At 54.4% G+C, this 22,946-nt stretch overlaps 1 protein-coding gene across 2 annotated transcripts; it reads left to right on the top strand.

Moving 5' to 3' along the window:
• The first annotated feature begins 566 nt into the window (after positions 1-566).
• On the top strand, positions 567-22,552 carry RRM1 (ribonucleotide reductase catalytic subunit M1). Of its 2 annotated transcripts, XM_088160554.1 has the most exons (19): positions 567-912; positions 2,841-2,929; positions 6,274-6,451; positions 6,903-7,003; positions 7,589-7,648; positions 8,363-8,402; positions 9,597-9,759; positions 10,505-10,646; positions 10,992-11,075; positions 12,010-12,171; positions 12,649-12,728; positions 13,336-13,537; positions 14,010-14,159; positions 15,672-15,893; positions 16,700-16,776; positions 18,237-18,372; positions 19,350-19,445; positions 20,411-20,599; positions 21,460-22,552. In XM_088160554.1, exons 1-19 carry the CDS (start codon positions 894-896, stop codon positions 21,643-21,645), a joined length of 2,376 nt encoding a protein of 791 aa, XP_088016680.1. In that variant the 5' UTR covers positions 567-893; the 3' UTR covers positions 21,646-22,552. The 2 variants fall into 2 exon arrangements, with proteins under 2 accessions (XP_088016680.1, XP_088016681.1); XM_088160555.1 differs by lacking the exons at positions 567-912; positions 2,841-2,929; positions 6,274-6,451; ... (1 more) ...; positions 7,589-7,648; positions 8,363-8,402 and having other exon boundaries at positions 9,727-9,832.
• The last annotated feature ends 394 nt before the right edge of the window (positions 22,553-22,946 follow it).

Raw genomic sequence — 22,946 nt, 5'->3', positions numbered from 1 at the left:
GGGAGAGAATTTTGTGTAATTTCAGCTCTTTCCCTGCTGCTCCTGAGCCCTGGGCCACCGCAGCCCTTCCATGGCAGAGCCTCAGGTTGTTCCTGGGCAATTGTCCCTTGGACAACTCCAGGGACGGAGACTCCACCACCTCCCTGGGTAGTGGGATCCAAAGTTTAATCGCACATTTCACGCGTGGGCCTTGATTTAGGATAATGAAAATAACCATAGTTATTCTTTTGGCGTTTCAGGACGAGGGTGTTTTGTCCCTTCGCGGCCTCTGTCTTTGGCGCCCTCAGCTCCGTCCTGTCCCTGCGTCTCCTTCCCCGGAGGGGCGGGGGGAGCGCAGGCGCCGCCATCTTTGAAGCGGGCGGGATTCGCAGTGTTCCCCGGCGGGGCGGAGATTCCCGGGGGGCAAAGCGGGGAGAATATCGGGATGAGGGACGGCATCAGTGTCCGCCAGCGGCCACAGGCAGCGCCGGGAGCGGGGCGGGGCGGGAAGGGGCAAGGCAGGGCGACCGTGCCCGGAGGAAAGATGGCGGCGGGCGCCTCAATGGGGCGGGGCGTGCGCGGCGGGCGCGGGAAGCTGCGGGCGCGGAGCTGCAGGGAGACATCGAGAGTGAGGGAGGGAGGGAGATCGAGAGGGACCGGGGGATCGAGAGGGTCCCGGAGGGTCTGGGGGGGATCGAGAGGGTCCCGGAGGGTCTGGGGGGGAGCGAGGGGGTCCCGGAGGGTCAGAGGGGGATCAAGAGGGACCGAGGGGGACTGAGAGGGAGCGAGCAGGAGTGAAGGGGTCTGAGAGGGAACGAGCAGGACCGAGAGGGTCTGAGGGGGACTGAGGGACTGGGAGGGGACTCGCAGGACTGCAAGGGACCGAGAGGCGCTGAGGGGGACTCTCCGCCGCCATGCACGTCGTGAAGCGAGGTGAGGAGCGCTCCCCCCCGCCCTGGGGGGCTGCTCTGGGGGTCCCCCCGCCCCTGGGAGGTCACACACGGTACCGAGCGTCGGGGATGGGGTGGGGGGCACTGAGCTGCCCAGGGTGTGGGCACGGCACCCCTCGGCTTCAGGGGTCCCTCGTGGGATTCCCTCGTGGCAGCTGCAGGGGAATCCCTCCCCCGTTCTGGGCTTCCCGCGTGGCCCACGGAAGGATGGGGTTCCCTCTGCCATTGGGGGTCCCTTGTGTGTCACCCAAGGTAAGCGGGTGGGAATCGCCCCCATTTTGGACGGGTCGCTCACGGCGTGTGAGGGATGGGTCCCGCTCAGCTTTGGGGGTACTTTATGGCACATGGCCACGTGAGGGGATGAGCCCCCTTTGTCTTTGGGGATCCCACTCCTGGCACACACAGGGAGCAGAGAGGGTGCCCCCCGTCTCTTAGGGGAGTTCTGACGGGAGGATGGGCTCCCTCAGCTCTGATGGCACCTGGTGGGAGGAGATGGGCTGCCCTCAGCTTTGGGGGGAGCCCAAAGTGACACAGCTCCCCCAGACAACAGGAGTGGGGGATGAGACCTCTCCATTTCTTTTGGGGCTGTCCTGGTTTAGGGCAAATTTGGAAGAAAACTTTCAAAAAAAACTTCCAAAGGGCGCCCCCCCCCTCCCAGGAAACAAACCCAAGCGGCCCCTCCCCCAGCTGGTTTGGGAAGAAATTTCCTCAGAGAGAAGTGGAAAAAACCTGTTTATTTCAACAGGCACAACACTGCCCAGCACAAAAAAACCCAAAAATACAATATCGAACAACAAAACTTCTCGCTGCTCTGAAGAGATGACAAATTCAAAAAGTCTCTCTCCTGTGGTGGTAGCTCGGCTCAGTCTGTTCTCAGTCCCTCCGGCACTGGAAAATGCCCAGGCCAGGCCCTGGTGGGCCGCAGGTGTGAGCTCCTGGTGCTTCCCTCGGGTCCCCATTCCAGGGGGAATAAATAATTCCAGGAAAAAAAAAACTTTTCGGGGAACTTCTCTGCTTCAGTTAGTCAAAAACTAACTAAAAGCAAAGGAGAGCTCTCTCCGCTGTCCACCACGGTGACGAAGGAGACGAAGCGATGGAACTCCTATCTCTGTGTTTTGAAAATGGAACTCCTATCTCTGTGTTTTGAAAATGGAACTTCTATCTCTGTGTTTTGAAAACAACCGCCTCAGAAATTCCACCGCTTCTCCTCCCCCCTCCTTCACTCTCAAATCCAGCCTTAAAGGTACAAAACTTATTTCTGGGCTAAACAGACAAATGGGGATACAATTCAACATGACAAAGTCACCCCAGGACAGGAGCCCATGGCAGGAGCTTTGGGCTTGCTCCCCACCCCTTTGGGCCAGGGGATGGTCCCCAAGCTGAGGTGGGGGTGACCCTCACCTGGGTCCCCACCCTGGGAATTGGGTTTGTGCAGTTTTAGGTGGGAATTCATGGGGTGGAGGGAGAGGCTCTCCTTTCCTTGTACCCCACCCAAGCTGTCCCTGGTGATTGCCACACAGAATTCCCCCACAGGAGAGGCTGGGCACGGGCATGCTGTGCTGAATGGTTCTTACTGGTACAGCACTGGTGGGACTGGCACGGGCATGCTGTGCTGAATAGTTCTTACTGGTGCAGCACTGGTGGGACTGGCACGGGCATGCTGTGCTGAACTGGTCCTTACTGGTGCAGCACTGGTGGGACTGGCACGGGCATGCTGTGCTGAATGGTTCTTACTGGTGCAGCACTGGTGGGACTGGCACGGGCATGCTGTGCTGAATGGTTCTCACTGGTACAGCACTGGTGGGACTGGCACGGGCATGCTGTGCTGAACTGGTCCTTACTGGTGGGACTGGGAGGGGCACGCTGTGCTGAACTGGTCCTTACTGGGAGCCCGGGCTGATCTGTCCCCAGATGGGCGCCAGGAGCGGGTCATGTTTGACAAGATCACATCACGCATCCAGAAGCTCTGCTATGGCCTCAACGCCGACTTCGTGGATCCTGTGAGTCCTGCCCTGACCCCTCTGCTCCTGGGCAAACCAGGCAGGAATTCCCGGGGTGTCCTGTGTGGGATTTGGGGATCCCTGTTGGTCCCTTCCTGCTCGGGATGTTCTGGGATTCCATGAGCTCTTGGCAAACGCATCCAGAATGTGTTTGCTGGAATTGTTTGTGTTCTGGGGGTTTTGCTTCCCAGGTTTTGCTCCCCACAGAGACTGTGGAGGGGAAAAATCCCTTTCCTTACCGTAGATCCCTTTCCCTTCAAACCTTGGGAAAGCTGTTGAGCCCCTGGTCCTTTAAAAAAAGAGTTTTGTGGCTCCAGTTCCCATATTTTGGATTGTTAGGTTGCTCCCAGTATCACTGTGCAAAGTTGGAGCAATGCCACATGGAATAGCTCTGGATCCCCTTCTGGTCAAACACCAGGACAGAATTCCCTGTCATTGCCACATCCCTGCTTGCTTTTCTGAGCTGCTTTGCAGTGGGTATTGATCCCACTCATGGAAGCTTCTCCTTCCAAAGCCTTTGCCCAGGATGGCTCCCTGTTGGACCCACTGATGTGTGTGAGATTTTCATGCAGGTCTCAGACCCAGTCTGGCCATTTGGAGTCACCAGTTCAGGCTCTTCCCATCTCCCAGATTCTCATGATCCATTCTCCAGTCTGAAATTCCACCCACCAAACAGTTGCCATTGGTCCTGCACCCAGAAGTCTTTGGGATGGACAGCAGGAGGGGGACACTGGTGACTTGGTGACCACAGCAGGAAGTGTCCTGATTTGTCCCCACTGACTGGGAGCTGATGCTGAGGACACAAGTGAAATTCTGAGTCCTCCCGTGCCCCTGAATTTTTACTGATTCTGCAGCCATGTGTTGGAGTCTGGGACCTGACCCCAGGATGGTGTTGGTGAGGTGGCCAAATAAGTAATAAAGGGATGGCAATGACTAAACGGGTAGAAACTGAAAGCTTTAATATAAGGAGAAATAAAAAGGGCTGACATAAAGCATAACCTGAAATGTCTGCTCACAGCTACCTGTAAGAAACAAAAACACTTCTAGAGGTCTGATGTTTGCAGGTCTGTGTAGCTCCTGTAGAACACCCCAAAATGGGGTTGAGCACACACTTGTATAGACTGTGATGGAATGTTCTAGAAGGCTTCCAGCCAATCACAGATTGTTGTGTAGTCTCTGTTTGCATGGTCACTCCCAGTCCTTGACCCGTGTTAGAGTTTTGACTTGCCAATTTAAATATATTCATTTTCTGTTGTGACACAGAACCAGGAGCAAGAGCAAGGCAGGCTAAAACTTAAAAGGGTATAAAAACCTTCATTAACTACACAAAGAAAGAGAAAGAAAAGCAAATTCAGAATAAGATCTTCAGACCACTCATTCCCTCCCTCTCCCAGCCTTCATAACAACAAAACAAACATACAAAAAAACGCACTTCAGTCAGTTCCCAACTTAAATAGTTCTTTTCAGTTCACTTTGGAGAGAGAAGTTTCCTCTTGTCAGGCCGTAGGGACTTCTCCACAAGGAGGGAAAAGAACCCAGTTCTCTCATGGTTTCACTTTCACGATTTGCATCCACCCGGGAAAAAAGCCTTGCAAAGTCGTGAAGCTCCTCCCATCTTCACAGCTTTCCCAAAGCTGTGCTTATGGGCCATGTTAAACTCATGGGGTATTTACTTTTAAGAATGAACTGTTCCAAACCTTAATCTCTCTTTCTCTCTGTTCATGCTTCATCTCCAGAAAAAGAGATCTCCTTTTCTCCTCGGGGTGAAGGATTCTCAACACAGATGCTTTTTGATTAACAATCTATCAAATGGAACATCTCCAACCCTCCATGTCTTTCTCCATGGTTTATAGGAATATTCAGTACATCAGTTCATCCCTGCAGTCTTACAAGAGGATTTTTCAGCCATCTTCACAGCATCTCCTCATTCTCCTTCCATCTAAAGAAACTTAGCTCTTGCTTCACTGACTTCAGAGTTCTCCTTTTTCCCCTCTCATATTCAAAGGAAAGCCGGGGGTTTGCAAATCTTATCTGAGCACTAAAGAGTTAAAGTTTCACATAGAAGTCACAGGGCTGGGCCAGGCCCAGGCCGTGCTGGGTGATGGGTGGCTGAGATCTCAATCAGCTTTTCTGGGGTTTAACTGCAGCCCCGCACTGCCCATGGCCACCCCTGTTCCCGGACAGGGCCCGGCCCTGCCCATGGCCACCCCTGTTCCCGGACAGGCCCCGGCTGCCTCCCCCAGGGCTGGGCGGGCTCGGCCCCTCCAAAGCTGCTCCGAGCCAGCAGCAGGGGCCGGGGCACCCCCCGAGCCGCGGGCTCGTAGGGGAGGAAGCCGGGCTAAGGTCTCATCAATGAGCCTTTCCTCCCCCCGGCCATCGGGACCCCTGGTTTGCACACGGGGCCCCACGGCCTCCCGAGCCCCCCCAGCATGGGAGGGAGCCCGGGAGGTCGATGTTACCTGGTCACTCACCAGAAATAAAAGAACTTTTTTCCCAGGTTACCTCCTTCAAAATGTGTGTTCACAGAGTGAACTAACTTTATCCAATTGGTTTTTCAGGCTGTCAGTAACCAAACCAGCCTTCAGTTGGTTCCATCAACTCACAGAGGAGTGAGGTTTCTCCTAGAGAGAAACCTCTGAGTGAAACCAGCACAGCCGGGTGTCATCTATCCTGGCTTCTCATGTCCAGGCTCCCATGTTATTCCCTGCTGTGTGTGCAGTTCACAGCCTGTCCCTTCCAGGATGGACTGTCACAGTCATATGTGAGTCTCTTTATCTGGAGCTCAGTTTCTCCTTTGGGACATGGATCTTCTTGTGCCAGAACCTTCTCAGGCCAGCAGTACCCCTCCCAAACCCTGTGCTAATGTTCCCAGGGAGGCTGGAAATCTCAAGAGTTGTGCGAAAGTAGCAGCAGTTCACAAAGGTTCAGTAGAGACGGGTCAATCCCAGTGCCTGGAAACCATCCCTGCACAGAGGAGGGTTTGGGTTGAATGAGCTAAAATCCCCCCCAGTGCCAGCCCTGCCATGGCAGGGACACCTCCCACTGTCCCAATGTCCAACCTGGCCTTGGGCACTGCCAGGGATCCAGGGGCAGCCACAGCTGCTCTGGGCACCCTGTGCCAGCCCTGTCCACCCTGCCAGGGAGCAATTCCTGCCCAAAATCCCATCAAATCCTGCTTTGAAGCCATTCCCTGTGTCCTGTCCCTCCCTCCCTTGTCCCCAGTCCCTCTCCAGGAGCATTCCCAGCTCTCCCAGTCTGGTTCCAGTTTGCTGTGCTGCTGGCACTGAGATCCCTGTGACCCAGGAGCTCTGGGGCTCCCTGACGTCGGGCATTCCCCCCTGCAGGCACAGATCACCATGAAGGTGATCCAGGGGCTGTACAGCGGGGTCACCACGGTGGAGTTGGACACTCTGGCCGCAGAGACCGCGGCCACGCTGACCACCAAGCACCCCGACTACGCCATCCTGGCCGCCCGCATCGCCGTCTCCAACCTGCACAAGGAGACCAAGAAAGTCTTCAGTGGTGGGTGAACGTCTGCAGCTGCTGGGGGCAGGCACACACTGAGGGTTTGGAGCACGGAAATTTGGAAATCTCTCAGGTGGGAGTCCCTGAGGGCCCCGGCTGGCTGGAAATGCCATGGAGATGAAACCCCACGAGTTCCCCGAGGCAAATGGAATTGCCTGGTTTATGAAAAGCAGCTGTAGAGATGGAATGTGGAAAATGTGATGGATTGAGATCAGCCTGTACCCGCTTTCCTCCCCGTTTGTTACTTTTTACAGTGGGGTTTTGGCAGAACTCGTAGGAGAAGTGGGTTGTCCAGGCTGGCAGTGCTGGGCAGTAGAAGAGCAGTTGTGTGTTTGAGGGGGTTATTTCCCAGGACAGGCATCCCTGCCTTGTCCATCCCTGAATCCCAGAGCCAGGTGCTGCAGGGACAGGCCTGGACATGTCCTGTTCACATCCCTTTCCCTGGCAGATGTGATGGAGGATCTCTACACCTACATCAACCCTCACAACGGGAAGCACTCCCCAATGATCTCCAAAGAGACTCTGGACATAGTTCTGGCCAACAAAGATGTGAGTACTGGGGTTTGTTTCACTTCTGAACTATTGCACTGAATTTTGAAAGCTTAAATAATTTGATTTTCTTAATTTTTTTAAGCAAGCCATGTTTGTTTTAGGGTAAAAAGCCAACACAGAAATCAGTGCAGGGCGTGAGTGGAGAGTGTAAGAGGGGATGTAGAAGTTTTCTTCCTCTATGGGTGTTTTTGTAGTAAAATTTGGTTTTTTGGATGTTCCCATTGCCATGATCAGCACAACTAGTTAATTTGAGAAAAAGCAGCTTGTGCTGGAGCAAAGTGAGGCAGCACAGGAGAGAGAGGAGAGATTTGGGTTCAGTTTCCAGGTCTGTGTTCTGACTGGGAAGTTCCTTTGGTCCTTCTGTGTTTTGTGTCTTGTTGTCCAGTTAGATTTCAGTAAATCCAGGCAAACGCTGAGTGAACAAAGGATGTTGAAGCTGTGCTTTTGTTGTTTTGAGGGAAGTGCTGTTCCTGCTTCATTGCTGTGTCCTGGTGCCCCTCACAGCCCAGAGCTTTGGGGTCAGGAATGGCAGCAGGTCTGACACTGTTCCACCCTGTAAAGTCAGTTCTGTTCTTCCTGCAGCGCCTGAACTCTGCCATCATCTACGACAGAGACTTCTCCTACAACTACTTCGGCTTTAAGGTAAAGAGCACATTGCTGCTGGCTGTGTGGGGAAGGGTGGGAATGCATGTGGGATTGTCTGGATTGGGGCACAGGAGGAGCTGGGACATCAGTGGGGCTGTGAAGGTGAAGAGGACCTGCACAAAGCAGCTGCCCAGTGGGATAAACCACGGGGTTTTCTTGCTGCTGCAATATTTGAACTGCTGGGCTGGGTTTCACAGCAGATCACACTGAATGCTGCTGGGTGCCATTCCTAAAGGAAATACTCTAATCCTTTTTAAGCCAAAGAAGGGATTTTTGCTTTTCCCATTGTTTGGTGGAGCAATTCTCTCACTGTGTCATCCCACACATTAATCCTCTCCCATGCTGGAACTTGTCCCCACACCACCCCAGGGGCTGCTCTGCTGATCACACCTGGCTCAGCTGTGCTGCTTTGGTTTGGCCCTGACTCAGGTTTAGGGCTCTGGGGGCTCCAGAGAGGCCCTGTGGGTTCAGGACAGTGTGGAGCCTCCTGCCCATGCACTGTAATCCAAAACACCGTTGGAATCTTCCAGTGCACTTGTGTATTTTCAGTCATTAATGACCTCATTAAGCTAATAAAGAGAGGAGGAGCAGAGTGCAGGGGTGGTGAAGCCTGGGATGAGGGATGTGGAGATGATTGAGTTTGGAGTTAATGTGGTTTTTTTAAAAAATTCAAATCTGCCTGTCTGCGAAAATCCATCCTCTCTTTTAAAGACTCTGGAACGCTCCTACTTGCTGAAAATCAACTCCAAAGGTAAGGGCTGTTCCTAGTGCTGAGCACTTAAAAATTTTGAGTTAATTTAAATTAAATCAAAGCTAAGTTTAGGTACTGTGCAGTCAGTGATGCAGGCTCTTGGCTTGGATACCCTGGGACACCAAAAGGGTCAGAGGTTAATTATAATATCATAAAGCTGGAACATAATTGCATTCTGTATATTGATTAGATTTAATTGTTAATAGAGGTGCTCTCTTCCATGAGAGCAGCTCTTGGAGCATCTGCTCATGGAGCAGATTGTTCCTTGAGTTTCTCAAAGCCTGAAGGGATGAAGTCCTGAATAAACAGGCCTGATGCTCTTTGAGCAGGAGTTGGGCTGGACAACTCAAGTCTCTTCCAACCCAATCACTCTGTGATTCCATGACAGCTCTGCCTCTCAGGTGTCCCACTGCAGTGTTTGCAGCTTCTCTGTGACTGTCACATGGAGTTTTCTTTCTCTCTGGCTTTCTGGGCTTGCTTGGTGGGTGAGAGGCTGGACATGTTCCAACCTTGTGCCTTGGCATCCAATCATCCCAAAATCCCTGTGCCCTGGGCTGATCCCCAGGGTAGGCAGCAGGAAAAGGGGAATTCTGGCCCTGTGCCCCTCTGCTCAGGTGTGACCCCACCTGCAGAGCTGCCCCAGCCCTGTCCCAGCTTGGGGAGGAGCTGGAGCTGCTGCAGAGAGCCCAGAGGAGGCAGCAGGATGAGCAGAGGGATGGAGCAGCTCTGCTGGGAGGAAAGGCTGGCACAGCTGGGATTGTTCAGCCTGGAGAGGAGAAGCTTTGGGCTGAGCTCAGGGTGGCCTTGCAGGGCCTGAAGGAGCTGCAGGAACCATGGAGAGAGACAATTGCCAAGGGATGGAGGGACAGCACCCAGGGAATGGAGGGACAGCACCCAGGGAATGGAGGGACAGGAACAGGGAATGGAATGAATGGTTTCCACTGCCAGAATGCAGGGCTGGATGGGATTTTGGGCAGGAATTGTTCCCTGGCAGGGTGGGCAGGGCTGGCACAGGGTGCCCAGAGCAGCTGTGGCTGCCCCTGGATCCCTGGCAGTGCCCAAGGCCAGGCTGGACATTGGGACAGTGGGAGGTGTCCCTGCCATGGCAGGGCTGGCTCTGGGTGGGATTTGGGGTCCTTCCCAAGCCATGCCATGGCGTTCCCTGGTGGCATTCCGTGCTGTGTGTCCCTGCAGTGGCTGAACGTCCCCAGCACATGCTGATGAGGGTGTCTGTGGGCATCCACAAGGCCGACATCGACGCTGCCATCGAGACCTACAACCTGCTCTCGGAGCGCTGGTTCACCCACGCCTCGCCCACGCTCTTCAACGCGGGCACCAACCGGCCCCAGCTGTCCAGGTGCCCTCCCTCCCCCTCCTCACGGCAGCCTGGGCACAGGGGAGGGCTCAGGGATCTCATCTGCTCAAGCAAGGTGCTTGCACAGCCTCTGAAATGAGCTGCTGAGTTTCTGTGTGTGTTTTAGGATGTTTTGAGAAGCTGCTGTCAGGTTTTAGCTTTCTTTGGGGAAAAATGCCCAGGTTTCAGTGAACTCTAGAGATAATGGAAACCTTTGCATGGCTGTGTTACATTGGAAGGTTCCTGATGTGCAGAGTGTGCTGCAGATTACCAAATGAGTCCTGGCAATTGTTTTCTAAAAGCAGCAAGCATAACTGATAGGTTTTTGATACTGCATATATCAGGAAAATGATTCTATTTTATAAAGGTTTGTATCAAACTGTTGGGAAAAGGTTCCCCCAGAGGGTGCTGGGCATTGCCCAGGCTCCCCAGGGAATGGGCACAGAGCTCCAGGAGCTGCCAGGGATGCCCAGGCTGGGATTGTTGGGGGCACCAGAAATTGGACTCTGATCCTTGTGGGTCCCTTCCAGCTCAGGGTATTCTGGGATTCTGTGATTAAAAATGTTTGATGGCCAGAGATATCAGCAGTGCAGGTGTAGCTCATGATGGTTTCTGTTTTGTCCTTTATTCCACCCCTGTGGAGCAGCACACTAAAAATCCCATGTTTGCCTTGGTGTTTGCAGCCTGGTGAAACATTTATGACTTTTCCTTCCCATCCTTATCCACTAAAACCGTTTGTTTCCTTCAGCTGCTTCCTGCTGTGCATGAAGGACGACAGCATCGAGGGCATCTACGACACCCTGAAGCAGTGTGCCCTCATCTCCAAATCTGCGGGGGGCATCGGCCTTGCTGTGAGCTGCATCCGTGCCACGGGCAGCTACATTGCTGGGGTGAGTGTCCCCAATGGGGACATTGCTGGGGTGAGTGTCCCCAGTGGGGACATTGCTGGGGTGAGTGTCCAGCTCGGGGACACTGCTGGGGACTCTGGGACACGTAGCTGATAAATACTTTTTTGTCAGAAATAGTGTGAGGGAGTGTCTTGGGGTGACTACATGATGGTTGTATTTGAGAGTACAAATGTATTTGTTTCCTCCCAGATTTGCCCTATAGCAGGGCAGGAAGAGACTAGAAATAATTGATGGTGATCAGTGTAAGAGCTGTGCAGGCTGAGGAAGGGCCCCAGGAGATGCAGTGAAAGCAGGAGGTGTTTACTGATGGGTTTTGTGTCTCTGCAGACAAACGGGAATTCCAACGGGCTCGTCCCCATGCTCAGGGTGTACAACAACACCGCCCGCTACGTGGACCAGGGTGGGAACAAGGTACCTGCACTGAGGGCCCAGGAGGGAGCCTGGGGCAGTGGGAGATGCTGGGAAGGACAAGGATTGGACAGAAAAGTCTCACAGATATGTCTGTACAACAGAAAGATTTTTAAAAGTAGAATTTGAAGAAAGAATAGAAATGGTAGCAAGTTTTGATAAAGAAGAAATTGTTGAGCCAGTCTTTCTGGATAACTAGAAGCCAAAGGGTAAAATGAGTTGAAAGGGTTTTTTATGATTTAAAACACAGGATAAATTCACCTTAAACAAAATATGTTTTTACTAAGCAAAAAGATTTTTACAGGTAAACAACAATGCCATGTTGCAAGTAAAAAGAAAGATCTCAAAACTTTTCACTGTAAGAAAACTGAAGAACAACTTCTAGCTTAAACTGTAATATACCTTGCTTTTGTAATTGAAAAATAGTTGCATAAATATGGTAATGTTAGTAGTTATGATAGGCAACAGGTAACAGTAAAAGTATTGATTGATTGTCATGTATTAAGATACTCTGTAACCAGAACTAGAGAGGCTTCACACAAACCCCCAGCTGTGGCTGACAGGTGTGGGCTGGGCTCTTGTCACTACCTGGGAATTGCTGCATCCTCTGGATACAATAAACAGCATTTAAAATAATAAATAAATTGCTGGATCATTTGGATACAACAAACAGCATTTTTAAAGCCATTCTGGAGCCCCCATCCCTCACAGGGAGAGCTTCCCCCCTGGGAAGGGTCGTGCCATGAGCAGCAGGGAGCTGATGGAGTGGTTGTGGGTGGCACATAATCACAAAAGGGCATTTTTCCCCTTGTGTTGGTATCCGGTGCTGCCCCCCGGTTCCCAGCTCGTTCGGGGTGCTGTGGGCACTCAGGAGCAGGGCAGGAGGTTTCTTTGCAAGGACAGGTTGTTCTGATCCAGATTGTGTCCTGTGTCCCAGAGACCTGGGGCTTTTGCCATCTACCTGGAGCCGTGGCACTTGGACATCTTTGAGTTCCTGGACTTGAAGAAGAACACAGGCAAAGAAGAGCAGCGAGCCAGGGACCTGTTCTTTGCTCTCTGGATCCCTGATCTCTTCATGAAGCGAGTGGAAACCAACCAGGTGAGAATTCGGCTGGCACAGAAAAGCTCTGGTGGTGGAGGAGGAGCAGCCCTGGAAGGAGCTCAGGAAGGGCTGCAGAGCTGCTTTGCCCCTTGTTCCTTCCAGGACCTTCCTGGAGGAGCTGCTGCACCTTGTTTGAGAGCTTGGCAGTGCAGGTGGAGAATGGAGGGTTTAATCTCACAGCCCATGACTTGTTCTTGGACTGTTGGGCTGTTCTGACTTGGCTTTCTTGAAAGCATCAACATTTTCTCACTGAATTGTTCTTCTTATGCCTGCTTGTATTTCACAGAATCCTGGACTGGTTTGGCTTGGGGGGACCTTAAAACTCATCCAGTGCCACCCCTGCCATGGCAGGGACACCTCCCACTGTCCCAATGTCCAGGCTGGCATTGGGCACTGCCAGGGATCCAGGGGCAGCCACAGCTTTAATCAGCAGAGTGCCTGAAGATTTCCTCCGAATATTTTTCCCCTTTGTAGGACTGGTCCTTAATGTGCCCGAATGAGTGTCCTGGCCTGGATGATGTCTGGGGAGAGGAATTTGAGAAGCTCTATGAGAGGTAAGAAGAATGAGCAGACCTGTAAGTGGTGCCGTGCTCTCCCAGAGCTGCCTGTGTCCTGTAGGATCCAGGGCATTTTTCTCAAGTTTGTGAGCCCTGCCACGCTTAGAGATGACGTCTCCACACTAGGTATTTAAAATGTAATTAGTCCAAATCCTTTAAAATCATTTTATTGGGCACATGGAGTCTCTCTAGGACAGATGTCAGAACTGAGGCACCTGGGTGACACCTGGTTCTCCAGGCAGCTCATGTGCATCTGAGCAACAAGGGCAAGCTCCCCCTTGGGAGGGGGCCCAGAGGTGGCCACCGGGCTCATTGTCAGATCGATAAAGATGTGAGGATGGGGATGTGTCCACACTGTGACCTGTCAGGGTGGAGCTGTGTGTGAATTCTGTCACCACAGAGGGACACCCTGCTCAGAGCCCTCCGTGGCTTTGTGTGGGATTGCTGTGGTGAAAGATCTGTTCCCCTTAAACAGGGACAGTGCTGCTGCCCTGCTGAGAGGGCTCAGCAGTGAGCAGGGCCTTGGCTGCCCCAGAGCCCAGGGGTGTAAGGGATTCCTGGGCTCTGGGGCTCTGGGGCTGAGCCAGCTCCGTGCGTGTTGCAGCTACGAGCGGCAGGGCCGCGTGCGCAGGGTGGTGAAGGCCCAGCAGCTCTGGTACGCCATCATCGAGTCCCAGACCGAGACTGGCACCCCCTACATGCTCTACAAGGACTCCTGCAACAGGAAGAGCAACCAGCAGAACCTGGGCACCATCAAGTGCAGCAACCTGTGCACCGAGATCGTGGAATACACCAGCAAGGAGGAGGTGGGTGCAGGAGGGAGCTGGGAGTGCCCCCAGCAGCTCTGGGGTGTGTCTGACTGCTGCCTGGGGAAGGGAACAGGCAGCTGAGACACTTCTGACCTCAGTGCTCACAGCTCTCCCACTGGCCGTGGGTTCCCTTCCCACTCCTGTGGAGGATTTGGGATGGCACAAGACACCCTTCAAAGGGAAAGCAACAGGGAACAAACGGGGCTTGAAAATTCCTTCCATCCCAGCCCCTCCTGGAATTCTGTGTGAGGATGGTTTCCAGGCAGTAGGACTGACCAGGGCAGGATTTTTCTGCTCATACCAATTTCTGCTGAACTTTCCTGAACTGTCATTACCTTCTGCACACCTTCTGCCATGCCAGAGGAGCAAGGGGTGCACTTTGCCAGCCTGGCAGGCTGTTTCTGTGCATTTTGGGGCAGAGCTGGGTGTTCCTGTCCCATTCTCAGTGATTCCCTGTCCCTGCCCACAGGTGGCTGTGTGTAACCTGGCCTCCATTGCCCTGAACATGTATGTGACCCCTGAGCACACCTATGACTTCAAGAAGCTGGCTGAGGTCACCAAGGTCATCGTCCGAAACCTCAACAAAATCATTGATATCAACTACTACCCTGTGCCAGAGGTGAGTGCTGGGCTGGGGCAGGGCTGAATCCAGCCCAGAGCAATCCCAGAGCAGTCTGGGACACAGGGAATCACAGGGGAGCCCCACAGACCTGTTGGGAGCTCTGTGAATCACCTGTTCCCAGGTGAGACCTGTCAGTGCCTGCCTGAGCTTCAACCCAGAGCAGTTCTGTGGTGGAGCAGCTGCAGGAAACCTTCCCACTCTGCTTCTGCCTTTGGAATTTTTTCATGTGTGAGGATTTCCATGGAGCACAGACCAGCACTAGGAACAGAGTGGGAAGTGGAACAAAGAGAAGGATCCTGGAAAGATGCTGAGGAAGTGTAACTCATTTTGGTCGGTTTTACAACTCCCTGGCAGGAGGGGCAGCCAGGTGGGGGCCAGGCTCTGCTCTCAGAGATCAGGGAAGAGGACAGGGGGAAATGGCCTCGACCTGTGCCAGGAGAGGTTTAAGCTGAACATTAGGAGAAATTTCTTAATGGAAAGGGCTGTGCAGCCCTGGCACAGACTGCCCTGGGCAGTGCTGAACTCCTCATCCCTGGAGGGGATTTACATCTGTGTGGATGTGGCACCTGGGGACATGGTCAGTGGTGGCCTTGGCACTGTTGGGGAGCAGTTGGACTTGGTGGGCTCAGAGGGATTTTCCAACCTCAGTGATGCAGATTCAGCACATTCTGATAAATGAAGACATTTAATAAAACAGAATCTGAACATCAAAGTCCTGGCTGCCTTTCCTGGGTTACACAGTCAGTCTGTGCTGAGCTCTGACAAACTGTCTGGGTGGAAGGTGTGTGGATGCAGAGCTCACAGCACATTGCAGCAGGTTTGCCTCCCAGAGCCCATCCCAGGCTGGTTTTACTGCCCAGATGTGCTGGAGGTGACTCCTGTGTGTCACCCCTGTGTGTGACTCCAGTGTGTCACTGCCGTGTGTGACTCCTGTGTGTGACTCCTGTGTGTCACTGCCCTGTGTGTCACTGCCGTGTGTCACTGCCGTGTGTGTCACTGCCGTGTGTCACTGCCGTGTGTGTCACTGCCGTGTGTCACTCCTATGTCACTGCTGTGTGTCACTGCCGTGTGTCACTGCCCTGTGTGTCACTGCCGTGTGTCACTCCTGTGTCACTGCTGTGTGTCACTGCCCTGTGTGTCACTGCCGTGTGTCACTGCCGTGTGTCACTGCCGTGTGTCACTGCCGTGTGTGTCACTGCCCTGTGTGTCACTGCCGTGTGTCACTGCCGTGTGTCACTGCCCTGTGTGTCACTGCCGTGTGTCACTGCCCTGTGTGTCACTGCCGTGTGTCACTGCCGTGTGTCACTGCCGTGTGTGTCACTGCCGTGTGTGTCACTGCCGTGTGTCACTGCCGTGTGTGTCACTGCCCTGTGTGTCACTGCCGTGTGTCACTGCCGTGTGTCACTGCCGTGTGTCACTGCCCTGTGTATCACTGCCCTGTGTGTCACTGCCGTGTGTCACTGCCGTGTGTCACTGCCGTGTGTCACTGCTGTTTGTGCTGTCCCGCAGGCCGAGCGCTCCAACCGGCGGCACCGCCCCATAGGAATCGGCGTGCAGGGCCTGGCCGACGCCTTCATCCTCATGAGGTTCCCGTTTGAGAGCCCCGAGGCCCAGCTCCTCAACCAGCACATCTTTGAGACCATCTACTACGGGGCCCTGGAGGCCAGCTGTGAGCTGGCCAGGGAGCAGGGCCCCTACGACACCTACGAGGGCTCTCCGGTCAGCAAGGGGGTGAGTGTGAGGGAACAGCTCTGGAGAGCTGACCCTGTGCCTGGGCTGCTGCAGGGACCTGCTTCATGGCCACTGGGATCTGAGTCAGCCATGCCTGGGAGCCTGGAGGGACATCCCTGTCCTGGGGACACCAGCATCGCCAGCCTGGGCAGGGATTGTCCCACCTGGCTCAGCTCCAGTGCTGGGGACAGTTCTGGGTGTCAGGAGAGTCCAGAGGGGGACACGGGGATGGGGAAGGGTCTGGAGGGGCCCCACGAGGTCACTTGGTCAGTCCAGCCTGGAGCAGCCTGAGGTCAGAGCTCCCCGGGGCTGCAGCTCCTCCCGAGGGGCAGCGCAGGGACAGCTCCGATCTCTGCTCTGCCCCAGGGACAGCAGCCAGGGAGCGCCTGCAGCTGGCCCAGGGCAGCTCCGCTTGGATTTTAGGGCAAGGCTCTTCCCCCAGAGGGTGCTGGCACTGCCCAGGCTCCCCAGGGAATGGGCACAGAGCTCCAGGAGCTGCCAGGGATGCCCAGGCTGGGATTGCTGGGGGGCCTGGGCAGGGCAGAGTGGGACTGGGTGATCCCTGGGGGTTTATTCCCACTCAGGATATTCTGGGATTCTCTGATGGGAAAAGACAAGACTCAGCCTGTGCTGGCTGTGCCCTGGAGCAGTCACAAGATGGAGTGCTTGTCAGGTCATACCAGAGCTTCACTGAGATCTAATTGGAGAGAAGAACTAAGAGAAATAACTGTTCCATTTCCAATGGGATTTATAAACCATGGAGAAAAGAGTGCCCTCTCTAATTTGGACCAAACTGTGTTCCTCAGATCCTTCAGTATGACATGTGGAATGTCACCCCCTCTGACCTTTGGGACTGGAAGGCTTTGAAGGAGAAGATTGCCAAGTGAGTAACCCTGCAGGGTTTGTAGTAGATGTCAGATAAATCCCAGAACTGGGTTGGGTGGGAAGAGCCCACCCAGAGCCACCCCTGCCGTGGCAGGGACACCTCCCAGTGTCCCAGGCTGCTACCAGCCCCATCCAGCCTGGCTCTGGATATGAATTTGATATGTTCTGTCTTCTGAGAACTAAAGGCAGGGTCCAAGTGTGAAAACAGCCCCATGTGTTCCCCCCACCCCAGCAGATCTTTCCTCTGAGCTGTTTTTTGGGTGTTTTTCTTTCATTTTTGTCCTTCCCAGGCCGAGGAAGGCCTCACCCTCAGTGCTCTGCTTTAGCTGAGCTCTAATTCCATTCTGGATGCATCCAGCAGGAGGATTTGTGCTCCCATTAAACCAAGGTAGTGAGGAGTGAGCCATGAGCTGCCCCTGGGGGCTCTGCCCTGCTGCCAGGGACAAGCTGAGCCTTGAACGTCCTAAAGACAGGAATCACTGAAGTGTGAAGTGCCTGTCATGGACTAATTCTGCCTGTTTGGCTCTCACTTTTAAATGTGGTAAATCTGTGCCCTGTCCTGTGTGTGGAGAGGTTTCAGCCTCCTCATGGGCTGCTGGTCCAGCTCTGCCCCAGGGCTGTGGATGTGCAGTGCCTGCACCCATCCCATGCCTGAATCACTGGGGAAAGCCTCAGCTGAGAGGTGAGGGTGGCAGAGCCCCTGATTGCACTTGCACTTTGTAATGAGTTACCTGCAGCACCCAATTAGTGCCTTGTCTTCATTTTCTCCTGCCTTCACTCGGAGTCAGGATTAAAAACACCAAGGAGATGAATTTCTTGTTCAGATTTGGTTGTTTATTAAACCTTATCTGAAGTACAGAGAGTTCTGCAACACTTCAGCTACCAGCTAAAAGTGAGCAAAATGGAGCTGAACCGAGCTGGTTACAAGGTCTCCTAAAGCTGAACAGTGCAATAGAGAATTAACACCTCTATTATTGATCCTTTTACCCAATAACCAAACCCCTGTGACCCTCAGTGCAGCCCTGACTGTTCAACCAAAAATTACTTGAAACTAGGGAGAAGATGGAAGAAGACAGAGACAATGCCCAGGGGCCTCCATCTTGTTCCATACCTATTACTATAATCTAAAAACCTCAAATCCCAAACCCTTCCCCATGTGCAATCACACACTTCTATTGAACTCCACAGCCCTGATTTTAACTCCATCACTCAGATTTGGGAGCTTTGGCCAAGGGCTCAGCTCCAAAGCAGTGTTCTGCAGGGGGGCAGTGCCAGAAAGCTCAGAAAGCTCAAAACTCCCAGGCTTCAGGGTTCCAACACACTCGACCCACAGTGCCAGGGGTGCTCCCTTTTCCCTGTGAAGCTTTGCAGGTTATCCCAGATTTCCCAGTGCTGTTCCTGGCTCTTCCTGCCCTGTCTCCCTTGGCTGCAGCTCCTGACTCTGCCTGTTGTCCCCAGATACGGTGTCAGGAACAGCCTCCTCATTTCCCCCATGCCAACAGCCTCCACTGCCCAGATCCTGGGCAACAACGAGTCCATCGAGCCCTACACCAGCAACATCTACACACGCAGGGTCCTCTCAGGGGAGTTCCAGGTGAGCTCTGGGGGCTGCTGGGCTCTCCTGATGTGTTATGACTGAGGAAGACAAGGGGAGGCCTCACACCTGGGGGCTCAGTTCAGCTGGAAGTTGGTGTGCCAGCACCTGGAGCACTGGGTGCTGCAGGACTGCAGCTCTGTGTGTTCCAGTCACCATGGAATAGGTGAGATTACAAACAAGTGCTGCTTTTGGAAAAACCTTCGTGGGTCTCCAGGTGGGCTGCAGGAATAACTGCTGAGGGGGGCTGGGGATGTGATGGAAGGGACATGGGGAGAATAGCTGAGACCACGGTCCTGAGAAGGAGCTGTGAAGCACTCGAGGGTCTGAAGGGGCCATGGGAGAGCTCCACAGGCTCAGAGGGGTCTGTCAGTTGGGAAGGGGAGTGAAACAAGGCAGTTCTGGAGGCTGGAGTTAGCAAAGACCCCTCTGGAGACAGGGGGAGGCTGTCCCTGTTTGGGAGGTGTGTCCATCCATCCCCTCAGTGCTGCAGGATCACCCCAGACAGGAATGGGGAGGTGGAACAGGAGGATCACTGCCCTGCCTCCCTGTGCAGGGGGACAGGGACCCCAGTCCCAGCAGGAAAAGGTGGCTGTGTTTTCTTCCCAGTACTCAGCCTGCCCCTGTTCTGGCCTTTCCCCTCCTGACATCAGTCTTGATTGTTTACACCCTTCTTCAGGAACTCGGGTTGTGGCCACTGGCCCTGCAACAGCAAGGTCTCTCCTTTCCCATCTTCTGGAGTTGCTCATGCAGGGCAGTTCCATACAGCCTCCTTTCTAATTTGCCATGTCCAGTGCAATCCCAGAATGGTTTGGAGGGACCCTAAAGGTGATTCAGGGCATGGACACCTCCCACAGTGCCAGGCTGCTCCAAGCCCTGTCCAGCCTGGACTGGAACACTTCAGGGCTGAGGGTCTGTCAGGAATGTGCAGGATCTTGTTCAACCATTTAAAAACCTTTGGTTTCTGCCCCTGGCAGGTTGTGAATCCCCACTTGCTGAAGGATCTCACGGAGAGGGGCCTGTGGAACGAGGAGATGAAGAACCAGATCATTGCCCACAATGGCTCCATCCAGGTACAGGGAGCAGGGCAGGGATTCTGCCAGGCAGGGCCTGCTCCTTCTGGATTCACACTTAACAGGAAGATAATAAAGGGGTGATTTCATAGCAGGGAAAATCATGAATATCCTGAGCTGGGAGGGACCCCCAGGGATCTTTGATCCCACCCCTGCCCTGGCCAGCCCCCCCAGCAATCCCAGCCTGGACATCCCTGGCAGCTCCTGGAGCTCTGTGTCCATTCCCTGGGGAGCCTGGGCAGTGCCAGCACCCTCTGGGGGAAGAGCCTTGCCCTAAAATCCAACCTATCCACATGTAACTGCTGAGGGGGAGCTGAGGGTGTTTGCAGACACAGCATGTCCAGAGGAGGCCACCAAGTTACCAGAGGGATGAAGCACCTCTCCTGCAAGGAAAGGCTGAGAGAATTGGGATTGTTCAGCCTGGAGAAGAGAGGGCTCCAGGGTGACCTCATTGTGGCCTTCCAGGACCTAAAGGAGCCAACAGGAAACATGGAGAGAGATGTTTACAAGGGATGGAGGGACAGCACACAGGGAATGGCTCCCACTGCCAGAGGGCAGGGCTGGATGGGATTTTGGGAATCAGGAATTGTTCCCTGGCAGGGTGGGCAGGGCTGGATGGGATTTTGGGCAGGAATTGTTCCCTGGCAGGGTGGGCAGGGCTGGCACAGGGTGCCCAGAGCAGCTGTGGCTGCCCCTGGATCCCTGGCAGTGCCCAAGGCCAGGTTGGACATTGGGACAGTTGGAGGTGTCCCTGCCATGGCAGGGCTGGGATGGGATGAGCTTTAGGGTCCCTCCTGTCCCAAACCCTTCTGGATTGAGGGATAGGGCTCAGCTGTACAGGCCTCAGTCCCAGTCAGGATTGCTGACTGGAGCCCCAGCAATCCCTGAAGAATTCCATGTTATAAACAGGGAGACCTGGGCTGTCAGTGCTTTCCACACTGCAAAACTCCTCGTGTTCCTTCCAGAACATCCCTGAGATTCCTGATGACCTGAAGCAGCTCTACAAGACCGTGTGGGAGATCTCCCAGAAAACCATCCTGAAGATGGCTGCAGACAGAGGGGCCTTCATCGACCAGAGCCAGTCCCTGAACATCCACATTGCTGAGCCCAACTACGGGAAGCTCACCAGCATGCACTTCTATGGCTGGAAACAGGTATGGGATTGGGGATCTTCATACACAAATGGGGGTCAGCTGGGATTGGGGATCTTCATACACAAATGGGGGTCAGCTGGGATTGGGGATCTTCATACACAAATGGGGGTCAGCTGGGATTGGGGATCTTCATACACAAATGGGGGTCAGATGGGATTGGGGATCTTCATACACAAATGGGGGTCAGATGGGATTGGGGATCTTCATACACAGGGGGGTCAGCTGGGATTGGGGATCTTCATACACACAGGGGGATCAGCTGGGATTGGGGATCTTCATTCACAAATGGGGATCAGATGGGATTGGGGATCTTCATACACAGGGGGGTCAGCTGGGATTGGGGATCTTCATACACAAATGGGGATCAGATGGGATTGGGGATCTTCATACACAGGGGGGTCAGCTGGGATTGGGGATCTTCATACACAAATGGGGATCAGATGGGATTGGGGATCTTCCACACACAGGGGGATCAGCTGGGATTGGGGATCTTCCCCACACAAATGGGGATCAGCTGGGATTGGGGATCTTCCCCACACAGAGGGATCAGCTGGGATTGGGGATCCTCCCCACACAGATGGGGCATTATCTCGGGCTGGGGTTTTGTTCCCAAAAACAAGGGCGTTACCTGTGATCAGAGGCTTGTTCCCAACACATGGGACCTGATAAGTTTGGTACCCAGGGACTGATAAATCCTGGCACAGCTGATCCCATGGATTCCAGGAAGGACAAAGGGCTGTTTCCTCCCTAGAACCCCGTTTTCCCCTGGGTTATGTGCAGAGCTGGGGTGCCTGCACAGGCTCCCAGCCCCGAGGCCCCAGCCCTGAGGGTCCCAGCCCTGAGGGTCCCCCTGTCCCCAGGGCCTGAAGACTGGCATGTATTACCTGCGCACAAAGCCCGCTGCCAACCCCATCCAGTTCACCCTCAACAAGGAGAAGCTGCGGGACCGGGAGAAGGCCAGGGAGGAGGAGGAGAAGGAGAGGAACAAGGCAGCCATGGTGTGCTCCCTGGAGAACAGGGAGGAGTGCCTCATGTGTGGCTCCTAAGGGACAGCCCAGGGCTGCAGCAGAGCCGTCCCAGCTGGAGCTGCTGGGACAGGGGCGTCTGCAGCAAGGGGAGGATGCTGGGGCTGGGAGGGAGGGGGGTGGTGTAGCTTCCCCATCCACAGGGGTGGGGCACATGCATAGGTGAGGATTGCTTTAGTGCCTGGGCTTGCAGGGAGTGCAGTGCTCTGGCACGGCCTTCCATGGAGCCCTGCGGGCAGGAGGGGGACGGGGAGGTGCTGGTGCCACTCACAGGTCTGTCCTTGACTGTCCCTGCAGTCACCAAAGGCTGCTCCTCGTGTTCCAGAGGAGGTGCACACCAGGCTGGTCCCTTTTCCTTGGCAGGGAATCCCCAGGGTCGCTGTATTCAGTGTCCAGCTGACACCTGCAGTGTCCCCACCCTGCCAGAGCCTCGTCCCTCTGCTGCTCCCTGTCCTCATCCCCTCTGGCCTTTCCAGAAAGCCTTTGGAAGGAGCAGATGGGTGGGAGGGGTGTTGCTTCCTGGGCTCTTCTCCCTCGGCTGCCAGGGCAGAGCCTGGCACTGGCTCAATGTCCTGCAATGGGGGCAGGAAGGGCAGAGCTGCTGCCGTGTTTTATTCTGCATTAAATTCATTCATTTAGTCTAATTGCTCAGGCAGTTTCCTGGCAGGGGGCCAGTGCTGTCCTTGGCCACAGGTCAGGTGCCACCCTGTGAGGGCCACATGCCACTGGTGAAGGTCTCCTGCCACCTCTTTTCAGAGAGCTCCGTTTTTCCACCCCAGGTGGAAAACCTCTTATTGATGTAGTGCTCCTGCACTCACTCCCTGCTGGAACTCACTGGGGCTTCAGGCAGTTCTGCAGTATTTATTGAACTACTGAACCACACCCCACCCTGAACCCAAACTCAATAAAACCTGGAATATCAAAGGAATGGGTGGTGCTGTCTTGGGAACGCTTCTTTTTGTGGTGAAAAACGAGCAGCCGTGGAACCAGGGTCGTGCTGCTGCTGCTGTGCTGCTTCCCACAGGGCCATGGAGACATGGAGACACTGTCCCTCTGCACAGCAATGGCAATGGGGACAGCCGGGGGTCGGGCTGTGCTCCAGAGCAGGGACAGGAGGAGAGGAAACGGCCTCAGCCTGGGCCCGGTTCTGTCCCAGCACCCAAACCCGGTCCCGGTTCTGTCCCAGCACTCGAATCCCGGTCCCGGTTCTGTCCCAGCACTCGAATCCCGGTCCCGCAGTTCCTCTCGGTGCCGCCGGGGGGCGCTGTTGGCGCGGCCGCAGCGGGACCGGGAGCGTTGGGAGCGCGCCCCGCCCCCCCCGG

This window comes from Sturnus vulgaris, chromosome 2, assembly GCF_052056855.1.
Source record: "Sturnus vulgaris isolate bStuVul1 chromosome 2, bStuVul1.hap1, whole genome shotgun sequence".
Classification (NCBI taxonomy): domain Eukaryota; kingdom Metazoa; phylum Chordata; class Aves; order Passeriformes; family Sturnidae; genus Sturnus; species Sturnus vulgaris.
Note: the sequence above shows the minus strand (reverse complement) of the source record. Positions and strands in the feature narration are given on the sequence as shown.

What these genes read in the sequence shown, in the direction of transcription:
- RRM1 (XM_088160554.1), top strand. An exon ending in TAGTTCTGGCCAACAAAGAT is followed by an intron (nt 7,004 to 7,588) that starts GTGAGTACTGGG and finishes TTCTTCCTGCAG; the next exon opens with CGCCTGAACTCTGCCATCAT. An exon ending in TCCTCTCAGGGGAGTTCCAG is followed by an intron (nt 18,373 to 19,349) that starts GTGAGCTCTGGG and finishes TGCCCCTGGCAG; the next exon opens with GTTGTGAATCCCCACTTGCT.